The following is a 15,130-nucleotide window of genomic DNA, read 5'->3' as shown; positions in this document are numbered from 1 at the left end:
CATGTCCTCTGTGGGAGGCACATTCCTGGAAAGACCAAGAGCTTTTGCAGCATCTGATAGTTCTCAAGGGAACAAATTTGAATTGATCTTGGTAGCTGCAAGTCAATATTGAATCAAAAGTGAATATTAAAAATAAACAAATAACAATCTTTTCTTTAATTTTCTATTTCTATCCTAAAAGTTATTATATTTTTACTGTGTTTTTTCCTTAGTTTGTAGTTATATTATGAAGCAAACAGAGTCCATGATAGAAAAAGTTTTTTTTATTCCTTACTTGCCTTTGGATCATTTCTAAGACAAGGTTTCTCATTTTGAATAATAATACTTTTGTTATCTCTTGATGGCTTTTAATTTAATCATGTTTACCACCTTTTAAATTTTTCTTGATGTTGACCTAAGAGAGATTTTTTGTGAAACATTTTTGCTCTCTTTTATTTCTGAAGTGCATTTTATAAGCTTTATTTCCTTTTCCCTGAAATTGTCCTCAGGTCCACCTGAATAATAAAGTAGTCATATTACTTTCATGTCATAAAAATATAGGGCATTCATTTCCATCTTTGTGTAAAATAAATTTGTAGTTCCCAACTGTTCCCTTGGTTCTCTGTGGAATTCAGGTCATTTAACCTACTCTGTTGTTAAAAATTTTTTAAAGATGTTTTAATATCAACAAAATAATATTCTAAATTTTATTGTTACATTTGTATTTTGCCCCTTACATCTCAGAGTTAGTAGTTTTGGCACAAAATTCCAAAATAATGGAACATCTTTTCCACTTTGCTTATAATAGTAGTCACTAAAAAACTAACAAAAAAGTACAAGGAAGAGTACAGCCCCACTTAACTTGGAAAGTGGCTAGAAGTCAGCTATAAATTAATTACCTCAGGTATAAAAAAATACATGCACAAATTGAGTCACCAGAAAAATGAGCCTGTTGTACTTTCCTGGCTCCATAAGGTTTTCTCTTAATGTCACCTCTCTGTATAAAAAAAACATGATGCTGTGTGTTACTTAAAATAATAAACGCTGACTTTGGTGTAAGATATTAATTTCACTCAGAATTTCAACAGTACCCAGAGTAAAATGCAAAGGTAGAATGAAATTTTGAAAAAGAGCCATAAAAAGCAACTCCATTAAAATAGCATCCTGCCCTGGCTGGTGTAGCTCAGTGGATTGAGCACGGGCCTGCGAACCAGACAATCGAGGTTCGATTCCCAGTCAGGGCATATGCCTGGGTTGCAGACCAGTTCCCTGCAGGCCAGCTCCCAGCAGGGGACGCACAAAAGGCAACCATACATTGATGTTTCTCTCCCTCTCTCCTTCCCTTCCCCTCTAAAAGGTAAATAAATAAAATATTAAAAAAAAAAAATAGCATCCTGTAACTTCATATAACCTGCCTAGAACATGGCAGTCCAGTTATGTTCCCTCCACAAAGGCAGATGCACTGTAAGTGGGTGGTGCCATGCTTAAAAGCCTCATCATCACCTTTGTGTGAACTATGCTAACGGAGAGAGACATACTTGAAGATAACCAAAAGCTGTGGATAAATTTCATAAATCCTAATAAACATAATGGTGCCTTCTCAGGCAGTAAGGAGCAGTGCCAAGAACATGGTTGTGATGGTTAACTTTTTATGTCATCACCTTAGCTAGGCGATGGTATCCTAGCTATTTGTTCAAGCACCAGTCTAGATGTTGCTATGAAGGCATCACTTGGATATGATTAACACTTAAATCAGTAGACTTTGAGTAAAGGAGACAAGTCTGTATAGTGTGTTTGGGCCTCATCTAATCAATTGAAGGCCTTAAAAGCTTAACGCTTCTCAAAGCAATTCTGCCTTAGACTACAACAACTCTTACATGAATTTTCAGCCTTCCCCATAGATTTCAGCTTACCAGCCCTTAGTCACAGGCCAATTCCTTAAAATCAATCTCTCTCTCTATATATATATGTGTGTACATATATACACACATATATATACATGTGTTGTATGTATTGAATATACATACATCTACACATATATCCTACTGGTTCTGTTTCTCTGGAGAACACTAACAGAGTAGTAGCTACTTAGTGCTCACCAGAACCTCTGAGACTGGATATGCAAATGGACAATGGATAGACCATGAATAAAACCAGAACTTTGACCCACAGTCTAAAGCAACCTACTCAGAAAACCAACACCTTCATCTACAATAAACAACCCAGGAAGCCAGCCTTTTAGAGATCAGGCTTACTAGAAACCTATTGCTATCTCTAGTGACAATCTAGGAAGCTAAATCACTTTCATAACAATCAGCCCCGAAGGGCCAGGACTTGATTAATAATTGACAGCTTTCCTAAGTTTTGTTCTTGCTTTTGAACAAGGATCAGCCATCAATGCTAAAAAGCCAAATATGCATTCGTAACCAATCACACAGGATGCCCCTCCTCAGATTAGCCTGCCTACAACTTCCCGAATGCCAGCAGAAGTCCGATTGGGGTGTATCTGAAGCCTTCCATTTTTTACACAATAGCTTTTCCACTCCTCTGTCTGCCTTTCGGGTTTAGTGGTTTGTTTTTGGGGTTTTTTTTTTTTTAGCGTTTCTAACAGTGATTTAATGTTACCCATTTGAGAGCCATCTGATAGTTTTAAACAGGGAAGTTTTAGTTTCTCATCCATATCAACAGATATTACCATTTCTGTAATTCCTTATATTCTGCTTGCCTTTGAGTCGCTGCCAAAACACAAGTAAAAGTAGCTGCTTCCTTACAAGCTCAGAATAAATGCCTCTACTCCTCTCATTTGGCTGGTCTTTGTTTATTTCCACAGCCCTAAGGTCCATAGATGGCAAGGAATCAGGCCCACCAGAAACCACTGTGAGATTATGATCTGCTTCAAATGCTGCTACCTATAGACAGAACTTCTACACTCTCCAGATACAATTCAGAGTGTGGGCAATGCACATAATTCAGAATGTGCATTAGTATGAATTCCCCTCTTATGCAGCACTATTACTAATCAAGTTCAATATGGTCTTTTAAAAACTGAAACAAATAGTAATAGCAAACAAATCACTGAAAGCTTTTAGTATAAAACAACTTTAAAAATGGAATTATTTGACCTATGAGTTATTGACAATAATTTGCTATGCACTTAAACTATAAGATTCTGTATTAAGAATTTCTTCCTTTAGCCTTACATCTGTTTCAGAAAAAAACCTAAAAGGCATGATTTCTCTCTACAAAAGTGGGTTTTGACCTACTATTTACAGCTATATTTGCAAACACTGTTTGAGTATAATAGTTATACAATTGAATTTATAAAAATTAACTTACATGGGGGAGGCTGAGACCTCTAAGAACTGAGAATTAAAAGGGCCCTGGTCCTGACTTATGAATCAGTGGGTTGGCCGTCACCCCACAAACTGAAAGGTAGCCAGTTCAAATCCCAGCTGAGGCACATGACTGGGTTACAGACCAGGTCCCCTGCTTTAGGTGTGCAAGAAAGAACCAATAGTCTGGTGTTTCCCTCCAGTTTCCCTTCCCCTATGTCTAAAAATAAATAAAAATCTTTAAAATGGCCCAAGAATACAAATTAATTTCCATGATGTAGAAATATCCCAATAGAATGCATTTAATAATTAGAATTATCTTTTTGAATAGTGCAACACAACCTTAAATCGGTAGAATTTCATGATAGACTTTACAAGCATTTGATTTTTGGCTTATCACAATTAGGAGCAAACCACTGCTTGAAGAGCCATCTTCAACACTATGAAAAACCACACTTGATTTAAAAACATTCATTTAATAATTTAAATTCTTGAGAAAACACCAAAAGTGAATTATCACCATTCTGTAAACATGATCAATATAAATCACCAAAAGTTAACAGTATCACCATACTGTAAACATGATCAATATAAATCTTAAGCTATGAGAAAAAAAGAGCACAATCCCCAAAAGCAACCCAAATTTTACCTCTTTAAGAGGCAAATGGATACCAAAATTAACAAAAAAATACTAACAGAATTCACCTGTCAATGACAGTAAGGGAAAGAGGAAACTGTTTTCAACAAGGATGATCCCTGGAGGATTATAGCTGTGAAAGGTAATGAGGTGCCTTAAATTTTTTACTTGAAAATTCTGCAAAAGTTCATTCATGGTCCCTTCAATTATTCTGATTTGATGATCCCTCAGGAAGCAACTTCTCACGGTAGTTCAACGTGCTAGGCTCAATGTGCATTGGGAGGATGCTGTAATAACAGTGCACAAGAAAAGTAGGTTGTTAAACATGCTGGCAATAACTTCACCTCCTCTCTAAGGACTTTCCTGAATACTATCACCTTTTAAATCTGGACTTTGACTGAGTTCCCTGCATACATATACAGTGTTTATTGTAGGAAGAGAACACCTTTAAGCATTCATTATGAACCCTCTCTTTATAAATATAGTGACCCCCGCCCCCAAGTTTAAGCACACACCCTCATACACACATACACATCCACTCATTAAAGTACTAAAACTTACTGCTGCCTTCAAAGCTTGTTCTATATCTTCCAATAGGTCTTCTTTATCCTCCAAGCCCACAGAGAGTCGAATCAGCGTGTCACTAATCCCAAGTATATCTCTTTGGCTCTTAGGCACTGATGCATGGGTCATAATTGCCCTGGAAAGAAAAGTGAGCAAATTTTCGATCACTATATTATATCAGTGGAGGCATATTTCTGTCTCCTAAGTTGCATTATCTTAAAATTGTTTCTACTTTAAGTATCAAATTTTTCATGTACCTATAATTTTCCACAAAAAATAAAGAAATTGTTACTATTGTTTTTTCTAGTCATTATTTTAACTGAAATCCAAAATCTTTTATCGTTTTTACACCATCAGTAAGGTACACTTCAGTCCACTGACGGTGCCAGCCAGGTACCCCATGCAGGAGGGAAAGACAGCCCGTTGGGTGTGCATGTTAACACGTTGCCTGAATGAGGCCTTGGTCAGAAATCGTATACCCCATGACCAACTAGCTGGACTTACCAGGGGCCTCTTAGGCCAAAAGCTGGCCAGAATTAATTTCCTCTGAATCAATGAATCAATCCAGAATTGGGCCTTCTGAGGCAGATCTGGAAAAGGCAACCCAAGGTCACTAGGAACAGCCAGTGTGCATTAGGAATTCCGGCACATGACCCAGGTGTAAAAGTAGAGACCCTACCATGGGTCAGGCACAATGGAATTGGGAAACTAAGAAGAATGAGACATTTTCTTTACCTTAGACGACAAAACAAGAGCTAAAGACTATAATAATTCACAAAACGGAATAGTTAACAGCAAATGCCAAATCCGTATAATAACAAGGACTGTCAGAGTTCAGAGGAGGGAGAAATCTCTGTGGGCTGAGGTGTCACAGGGGAGCTCACAGTCTTTCCGAGCCCTGACACATGCATTGCCACCAACACTCAGCCCGTCCCTGCACGCGACCAGCAAAATCAACACCGAAGCTGCTTTCTCCCATCTCACTTCAGACCCATGGAAAGAAAATCTCAGTCACGGTCAAAATAAATGGATTTATTTGATCACTCTAATAAAGTTTTACACACAAACATCCTCCTTGAAAGGTTCGGCCTTTTCAGGCTCTTAATCCCTTTAAAAAGCTTGCACAGGTAGAGACAACTTAGGCCCCTGAGACCACATGACTTGGATACGAACCTCAGCCCCTCCACATACTGGCTGTGTGGACTTGTGAAAGTTACCCATCCTCACAGTAAACTTCCTTCTCCGGCATAACAGCAGCCATCACTTGTTGGGTGTTTAATGTGAGAGAGGTACTCTAGGCCATTTATGTGCATTAATTCACTTTTAAAGGATGAAAATTGTATATAACATCCATCTCAAAAGTTTGTCACATTAATAAAAGGAACATATAACAAGCACTTGCAAGTACATGGAATGTACTTGGAATGTAGTAATGTAGGAAGTGGCTAAAAAAATAACCCATGTAGTCAACATTTTATTGGGCACTTAATATGAATCAAGACATTAGCTTAGGAATTATTTTTCCTCATGTTCTCACAACAACCCTAAGAGCTGGGCCCAGTATTATCCAGATTTTACAATTGAGAAAACTGAGGTTGAGAAGAGGGTAGGTAGATTTTCTAAGGTCACAAAATTAATACATGTTTTCAGGCTGGGAGACCAGCTTCCTCCCTCCCTTATTGCAATGCTGCACTAGTTGCAGCCAAGTTGGGAGACAAAGAAGGAGGGTGATAGAACAGACAAGCTCTGACCTAAATTCATTTGTCTACCGGCATCGGGGTTATGGCCTCGCTGGAGCTCCTGAGGACCAAGTAACTTTAACCCAAATCCCTAAACAAATCAGGAGAGGTTTATTTTAAAAACTGGCCTTAAAGTAACACACAGTTCATTACTATGAAAAATAATGCAATTTCCTATACTGAGTGTGCCCTCTTGTGCATCCAGACTTGCTAGCAGGCATTTCCTTGAAAGACTAACATAAACCTATTGAAGTTATCTTAGTTATTTGAATCATTATTTGGGTATCATATTGTTGTTAACTTTGTGAAGTTTCCCAACTCCCCCCAGAAATGGTAAACTACTGTGAGATGGCAGAAAATGTGCCCAAATTTCCATAATCTCTCCACACAATGCTTCCAGAACATAGTTATTCCAGAAAATGTTTATAGAAATGAAAACACAAAAACATAGCATGTGCATTTAGTACAGTTAGAGATTATTAGGTGGCCTGACTGGTGTGGCTCAGGGCAGGTGAGTACTGGTGCACAAACTGAAAAGTCACTGGTTCAATCCCCACACATGCTCGGGTTGCAGGCCAGGTCCCTAGTGGGGGCATGTGAGAGGCAACCAGTTGATATTTCTCTCACACATGGATGTTTCCCTTCCTCTCTTTCTCCCTCTCTTCCCCTCTCTCTAAAAATAAATAAACAAAATCTTTAAAAAAATTATTAGGTAATGCTGTTGATTTACCCCCTGCAATAATTATAATGTATGGTCACAGTAACATATAATGAAGCCGGGACATAATTCAGGAGTGCTTGATGGGACAAGTACTCAATACATAATAATCATTAGTTTAATTAAGTGCATTTTACAGATTAAAAAAAAACTGAGGCTCGAAGTTTAAGTAGTTGATAGAACAGACCTCAAATCCAGATCCAGGCTGCTTTTAACTCCCCTCACTGCAAAGCCTCAAGAGTGAAGCTGTTAACATGCACCCATGTGACACTTGAGTAATCGTCGGCAAAACTTTCTGAATATATTTGCCTGTCTGTAAAATAACGCGCTGTACTGTCTAGTCTTAGGCGGCTTCATATTCCCATATCCTCTGGTGCTTTAATAAAACTAAATTAACAGATTGGGTCAGATGGTGAAGGTCCAGGAGTAAGTGGATTTGGGGTTTACCTTGCTACATGGAGCCATTCAAGGTTGAACAGAAAGGAAACATATGTGAGGATATCTGGTTGTGCTCTCCTCTGACAATCAAGGCATGGAGGGGTTTCATCAGAGGCACATTCCCGTTTGCCAGGGAGCCTTGAACTCAGCCCTTCCAGCACAGTCTCCAACCTCCCTGCTAGGGCGGAATGGGACAAAACAAGTAGCCCTGGGCCAAAGACCAGAAAGCCTACCATTCAACTACTGCTGGAATCTCCTTCAGACAGAACAGGGACAGAAGCAAAATTTGGGAGGACACAGATCAGCAGCCTCCTTCAGTTTTCATCTGTATCTCCATTCTGTGGAGTTAGAATCTGTTCTGATCAGATAGTACCATACTGTCCTGATCATTAGGTATCTCGAACTACTCCTGGTATTATCATACTCCTTTTCCAAATGATCATTAAAGCTAACATCAAAGTTAAAATAGGAAGAGAAAGAAAAATACACTTACGGAAGCTCAGCAAGACTCTCATATCCACCCAAGCTCTCAGCCAGAGTAAATAACTATGGAAAAGAAAATATTAATTTAGATTTTCCACTACAATAAAAAATATAAAAATAAATGTTTTTCACAAAATGGCCCTGGAACAGAGGATGGAACATAGCGATTATGAAGAAACTGTAAATTGGGCAAGAAAGAGAAAAAATGAGAATAAAATCCGTAACAATGATTTCATTAATTAGACATATCATGTGTAAACTTTTAAAACATTAAAAAATCATAAAGGCAAATCTCCTATACCTTCCTCATTTTGCCCTGTCATTAAGTGATCCTGAACATGAGTTCTAAAACTTCAGAATTGCTACATTTGAGACCTACCTCTGTGGTTACCCTTTAAGTAGAAATATCTGAGTGTCTAAACACTTACTCATTGGTATGTATCACTTATTAAGTTAATATATCCATTTAACTCCCCCCAGAATAGAAGAAAAAAAGAACTCAGTTTTTGTATTTAGTGTTAAGAGTATCATAGAATTTTACCATTATTTCAACATTTCTCTCACAGCCATATTCAATAAATATACACTACTATCTTTCTGATTTTAGAAGCAAACAAATTTTAGACACCGGCGGGGCTTTGACTCACCTGATAGCATCCTATTCTTTAGACCCAGAGTACTTAACACTCAGAGTTCACTGCATGAGGTCAGTGCAACCTCACTGCACGGTTACACAGACCTCTCTCTCTCCCAGGGCGCCTGAGAACTTCCTGCCACTGTGAAATTTAGACCACACCTCCCTTCCCTCACCCCAGGCAGATGTGGCTAGGGAGACACAGGGTGTGGAAAGCCATTCTTAGGCTAGATTTCAGCATAGACAAGTGCATTACACTAAAAACACACTACTTTGAGGTCTCATATAATATTCTCCTTTGGAAAGGAGGTTTACTTTTGAATAAATTTGAAACCAATGCACTAGAACATTCTATCTCTCTCAAACTGAGAGCAGTATCTGGAGAGTTAAATAAGTTAACAGAGTCAGGTATCTGCTATCATACCAAAGTCATTTTCTAACCCAATTCACATCATGATGGAGAGATTGGTGGGTGTGACCTGCAGGTTCCAAACCATTAATTTAGAGATAATGAACTGCTATGTCTTTCCTCAACAATTTAAAAACCAATTGGTTGCTACAGAAGAGTCATGGAAATCTGAAGTACGGCACAGGGAATATAGTCAATAATATTCTAATTACTATGTATGGTGTCAGATGGGTGAGAGGTTAATTGGTTTGACCACTTTGTAGGTTATGTAATATCTAATCACTGGGGTGTACACCAGAAACTAATATAATAATGCATGCCAACTGTAACTGGTAAGTAAAAACGACTTTAAATGGAAAAAGAAGACAGTTTACCTTCAGGTTTTTGAGGAAAGTCTCGGCGTGCTGAAGAGTGCCCTTAATGTAAAAGGTGATCATCCCGGGGCACCCAGTGCACTGGCGCAGGGCCAGCTCGTACTGGGGGTGAGAGGGCAGCCCTGTGAGAAAGCCTCAGTTTAGAATCAAACATGTAATTTCAAAACAAGGAAAAAATCACTGCTTGTTTAAGTAAGCTACAAATAAGCCTAATGATGAGCTTTGCATGATGGTCACAGCCAGCTGCCAGTTCTGGCTCCTGTCTCAGTTCTAGCTTCCTTAGGACCTGTCTTTCCTACCTCTGCACACTCTGGCCACACCGGCTTCCTTTTCGCCAGCCGTACCAAACGCTGTTTTCATCTCAGGACCTTTTCTCCTGCTGTTCTATAACCCAGGACATTCTCCACACTGACTGCCCTACCTCTTGTCAATGATATCCTTCTGCTTGTCTTAATATCTGTCATATTCACCAGCCTAGTTCCATGAGAAATCAATGGTTTGTTGATCATTGGATTCCAGTTCCTAGTACAAAACTTGATCCACAGCTGGCAATTAGTATTTAATAAATGAATCTGAAGTGCCTTGTCCAAGCCTTGTTAACAAGTGTTACCTATTCTTCAGGTCACAGCCCAAACGTTCTTCCTTTCCTTCATTCAAAATATACACCTCTTTACCTATGGTACATATAGGGTATTTAATCTCCTATGTACAGGGGGAGGCAAAAGAAGGTTTACAGTTGTTCATATGGAAAGTAGTACAATAATTATGAAATGATAAGAATAAACTGTTTCGGGACTTCCGCCAAGATGGAGACGTAGATGGAGGATCCACCTCGCCTCTGTGCACAACCAAATCTAAGAACAACTATTTTTAACAGCAGTCACAACCAAGCCACACGGAAAATCGACAATACGGAGTCCAAAGGACAACTAGATACTCGGCTGGACCGGTACGAGGAGCGAGGCCAGCAGCGGAGCAGGTTAGCAAGAAAAAATTCCCGGGGCGGTGTGCGGTGCGCGCAGGCAACCGAGGGCGCTGATCGCCAGCCAGCTGGCTGCCGGAGCGCACAGGGAAAAGGCGCGGCGATTGGTTGGTCGGTCGCGCGCATTTACGTGGGGAGAAGCCAGTGAGAAGGGAAGCCGGCGCGGGGCAGCAGGCTCGCGCAATTCCGATCGGATAAACCCCAGGCGTGCGGAGTGACTGGAAACGCTGCGCTAACGGAGAGGAACGCCATTACTCCCTCTCTGACCCCGCCCCCACACACAGCGTCACAAACCAGCGACCTGGGTCGCCCCGTCCTGGTAAACAACTAAGGCTTTGCTCCGCTCACTTAACAGCGCGAACAGACCAAAAATGGCTCTAGGACAACTCAGAGCCCCAGAACCGATAGACCTAAGTGATGAAGAAATAGCCAGTCTTTCAGATGCACAGTTCAAAACACTGGTTATAAGGATCCTTACAGAACTGGTTGACTTTAGCCACAAATTAGAGAAACATATGGAAGCTAAATTAATTGAAATGAATGGGGATACAAAAGATTCCAATAGTAATGGAAAGAAAATTGGGACTCAAATCAAGGGAGAGAACCAGAAGGAAGAAAAAAATGATCAAGCAGAAAGGAATGAAGAAATAAGAATTCAGAAAAATGAGGAGAAGATTAGGAACCTCCAGGACATCTTTAAACGTTCCAACATCCGAATTATAGGGGTACCAGAAGGGGGGAAAGGCACAACCACCAGTTGAAAAATTATTTGAACAAGTAATAAAGGAGAATTTCCCCAAGATGGCAAAGGAAATAGACTTCCGAGAAATCCAGGAAGCTCAGAGAGTCCCAAAGAAGTTGGACTCAAGAAGGAACACACCAAGGCACATAATAATTACATTAGCCAAGATTAAAATGAAGGAGAGAATCTTAGAAGCAGCAAGAGCTAAGGGGACAGTCACCTACAAAGGAGTTCCCATCAGACTGTCAGCTGATTTCTTAAAAGAGACCTTACAGGCAAGAAGGGGCTGGAAAGAGGTATTCCAAGTCATGAAAACCAAAGATCTACAACCAAGATTGCTCTACCCAGCAAAACTTTCATTTAGAATGGAAGGACAGATAAAGTGCTTCTCAGATAAGACCAAATTCAAGGAGTTCATCATCACCAAGCCCTTATTATATGAAATGTTAAAGGGACTTACCTAAGAAAAAGAAGATAAAAAAGATGAACAGTGAAAGGACAGCAAACTCACAGTTATTAAGAACCACACCTAAAACAAAAGCAAACTAAGAGGATAGCTAGATCAGGAGCAGAACCATAGAAATGAAGATCTCAGGGAGGGTTAGCAATAGGGGAGTGGGAGGAGGGGAAGGGGGGAGAAGGTACAGAAAATAAGTAGCATAGACAGTAGATAGAAAATACATAGGGGGAGGGTAAGAATAGTAGGGGAAATACAGAATCTAAAGAAATTGAGACACATGTTCATGAACTAAAGGGGGAAATGGTGGGGGAGGGGTATGCAGGGTGGAGGGGAAGGGAGGGGGGAATAGAGCAAATGTAATGGCATAATCAATAAAAAAAGAAAAGAAGGAAAAAAAAACTAATAATACATCAAAAAAAAAAAAGAATAAACTGTTTCATGTAAAACTACATGAAACTCACTGCTGTAAAACTACTTTTGCCCTGTCCTGTATTTCTGTCTTGGCTTATTTATTCAAATTATTTGAAGGTAGGGATCAGGCTTATTTCTCCTGTATACCCAAGATCATGTGGCTACATACCTAAAAGATATTAAAGTAACTATTTACTTTAGACCACCACAGTTTAAAAGACTGGTAAAATAAATTCAAACAGTAACATGTAAGTCTGGTAATTCCACATGAGCGTTTCTACAGGTTGTGATATGTGAAGGAATTTGAAAAGGAAGTAAGAGAGCTTTGGGGGAATTTTGGTACTAAGTGTCAAGTCACAAATTGAGATGTATCATGTTCCAACCTAAATCAAATAAAATAAAAGAGCTAATGCAGAATAGCAGACTAGCAAGGTTACATGCAAATCAACTGAAAACTACAATGTTGCAATCCTGAAATAGGTACAACAAACCGGCAAGCTAAAGACCAACACAGGAACATCTGATGTAACGATTTCCAACCAGTGTTGTTCCAAGAATTTTTTAAACATGCTTTACCTGTACCTGATTATTTAGTCAGAGGCACTGACCTCTTTTTCCCTTAGACTGTCAAATAAAAAATGACAACAGCCAATACAACAATAGCCATCCAATGTGAATGAATCAAAATTGTACCTATTTTTTGTCAGATTGGCAAAAGATGTATTTTTTGGTGTGCTGCAGAATTTTAGTAATTAGTTTATCTGTGCCATGAGATGAAATAGGTTGAAAATTGCTAACCTAATGCATAAGACCAATTTCTTAACATCCAAGCATCCACTATGCTACAGGCAGCACAAGGCCAGAGACCAGGTGTACCTTCTTCACCACCAGGCCCATCACAGAGCCTGGCCCACGGCAGTGTTCCACTGTTAGTGAACAGCATAAAAATATATGAGGCCCCTAACTCGAAAATAAATGTTACAGAGACGGGATGCTTAGGATAATCCTTACAATCCCAAGAATATGTGCTTAGAAATCAGATTAACATACCAGGATAAATGACCTTTTCTACCAGAGGATTTGATTCCAGAAACTGGGCAACCGCCATTCCATTTTCAAAATGTTTCTGCATTCGAATTTGTAGAGTCTTCAGGCCTCGACTGCAGAGGTAACAGTCAAAAGGAGAGGGGACTGCTCCAAGAGCTGAAAAATAAACATATGCTGGGCTAGCGTGAAGGTAAGAACCCACAAAATCCTCCGACCCCTCTTTTTCATTATAGTGTCTCTGGGAAGCCAGCTACAAAACCCAATGCTTGAGCTTTCCTTTTTTTTTTGGGGGGGGGGGGGGGAGAGGAGAGGGATTAATATAGTAAATCAGAAGCATGGCAATGAAGCATAAATTATGCTTAGAGAAATGGGCTTTAAAATGAGAGGGAAAATGAATATCTTAAACCTATGTATAAATACAGTAACTTTTCAGAGGTGAACATAAATAGTCCTTTCTATGAAATAAGATGACATACTGCACATAGCTGAAAATTGTATTTCTTTGAAAAAGTATTACGATATAGAGGGAAAAAAGCCGCTCAGCTCCTTTAATTACTGAAATTCTACTGACATTGCATTTAGCTTCTGTCTAAAGCAGCCTGTGACTTTACAGGCTGCCAGGATATGGAGCACACGCCTACTTTTTTGTAATACATGAAACCTACCAAGCAAAAAGTTTGGTTTTCCCTCCGTTTGTTATTCTAATACTGATTCCTAGAAGGGCATTTGTATCCCTAATTATGTATCTTATGTGTCTGTCAAACTGGAATAATTAATCAAAGTCTCTCTAAATAACTCCTATCTATACTGAAATAACTAAAAAATCTAAACAGGAAGTGATGCACAGACATCTGTTGAAAAGCACAAGTTTATATCTCAAGGGCTATTTAAAATTCAATACAATTCCAGATATAAAAATATAGTATAACAAAACCATTGTGCCAAATGTTTGTTTTTTTAAGAAAATATCCACATTAAGTCTTGAAACTAAAAATTCACTTGGTCTGTACATTATAATAAAAATTAACATGGATTTGAAAAATAACAAAACTCATCCTGTGTGTCATGTTGTAAAGTAAAGCCCCGTTACGATTTAGCCATATCCTTATAACCCAATTTTCCCACTAATTTTTTACCTCTATTTGTCATTTCTTTCCAAATTACTAGAATGCTATCATTTCACAATATTTAGTGGAAACACAAATATTAAATATAGCCCCTCAGAGAACATAAAATAATCCAGACCTTTTAATACTTACAATTTTGTAAGAATCGAAGCCTATCATGGAGGCTTTCAGAATTAACAGACACTAAGCCCATTACAACATCACTGTGGCCTAAAACAAAACAAAACCTGTTAAAAACAATGTAAGGTTTTTTTTTTTTCCAATTTATAATTCCTAAAATATGACTTTCACTTGAAAAGAGTCTGGAAAAAAAAACCCTATAGAATAAGTTTAAATAAATTTTATACAATCAGACAATAGCAAAAGTTATACTTAAAATAATCAACTAAAAATCATATAAAAAGTAAATATTTCTTTTTAAGCTGTAAGCAGGATAAAAGTATAATCTCTTATAGTAAATTTTAATTTCTGCTTATAAATCATGAGCACAGTTTTGTTTGCCATAAATAAAATCTTTTATTTAATCAAAGTATAATTTTTTACTTCTATAAGCATCACAGAAAACATGAATAATAATAGAAGAAAAAGATCAAAATGTCAAGCCCTCTGCTGCTTTCATTGAGCCCTGGAAGAAGAGAACATTCAAAGTACAGATTCTGCATATCTTACCATTCATGTATTTTGTTGCTGAATACATACAAATATCAGCTCCCAGAGCCAAAGGTCGCTGAAAAGAACAAATATTTATATTTTAAATAAGAAGTCGCTTGAAAATATGCTTCATTACTTGCCTATTTACCATTATAACTACGATTCTTATTCTAATTTTTAAAAAATATGACACCTTAAAATTTTCCAGGATCTCTGATATAATCATTCCCTTTCCACCACCCCCGCCCCCCAAATAAAAATATAAAGTACTGGACCCAACAGTCAATCCAATGGCACAAATTTTTTAGGAACAGCAGATAAACTAAGGTCAGCAGGTCTTCTGAAACTGTTTCTTTAGAGAGTTGCTGACTGCCCTTAAATTTATTACCTGCAGCAGAAATGT

The 15,130-nt window shown here is 38.5% G+C and overlaps 1 protein-coding gene across 1 annotated transcript in view; it reads right to left on the bottom strand.

Moving 5' to 3' along the window:
* Nucleotides 1-248: 248 nt before the first annotated feature.
* CTH (cystathionine gamma-lyase) overlaps nt 249-15,130 on the bottom strand; it is a 28,823-nt gene continuing 13,941 nt past the window's right edge. Inside the window, exons 6-12 of the mRNA XM_037139961.2 lie at nt 14,746-14,803; nt 14,209-14,286; nt 12,953-13,105; nt 9,308-9,429; nt 7,901-7,953; nt 4,510-4,648; nt 249-4,235 (exon numbers count right to left, since the gene is read on the bottom strand). Coding sequence (XP_036995856.2) covers nt 4,215-4,235; nt 4,510-4,648; nt 7,901-7,953; nt 9,308-9,429; nt 12,953-13,105; nt 14,209-14,286; nt 14,746-14,803 — 624 coding nt within the window. The 3' untranslated portion in view covers nt 249-4,214. The remainder of the gene's footprint in view (nt 4,236-4,509; nt 4,649-7,900; nt 7,954-9,307; nt 9,430-12,952; nt 13,106-14,208; nt 14,287-14,745; nt 14,804-15,130) is intronic.

This window comes from Artibeus jamaicensis, unplaced genomic scaffold (genome assembly GCF_021234435.1).
Source record: "Artibeus jamaicensis isolate MK-2021 breed Jamaican fruit bat unplaced genomic scaffold, CSHL_Jam_final scaffold_1019, whole genome shotgun sequence".
NCBI classification, from domain to species: domain Eukaryota; kingdom Metazoa; phylum Chordata; class Mammalia; order Chiroptera; family Phyllostomidae; genus Artibeus; species Artibeus jamaicensis.
The sequence above is the reverse complement of the archived record's forward strand: the minus strand, read 5'-3'. Positions and strand labels throughout refer to the sequence as shown.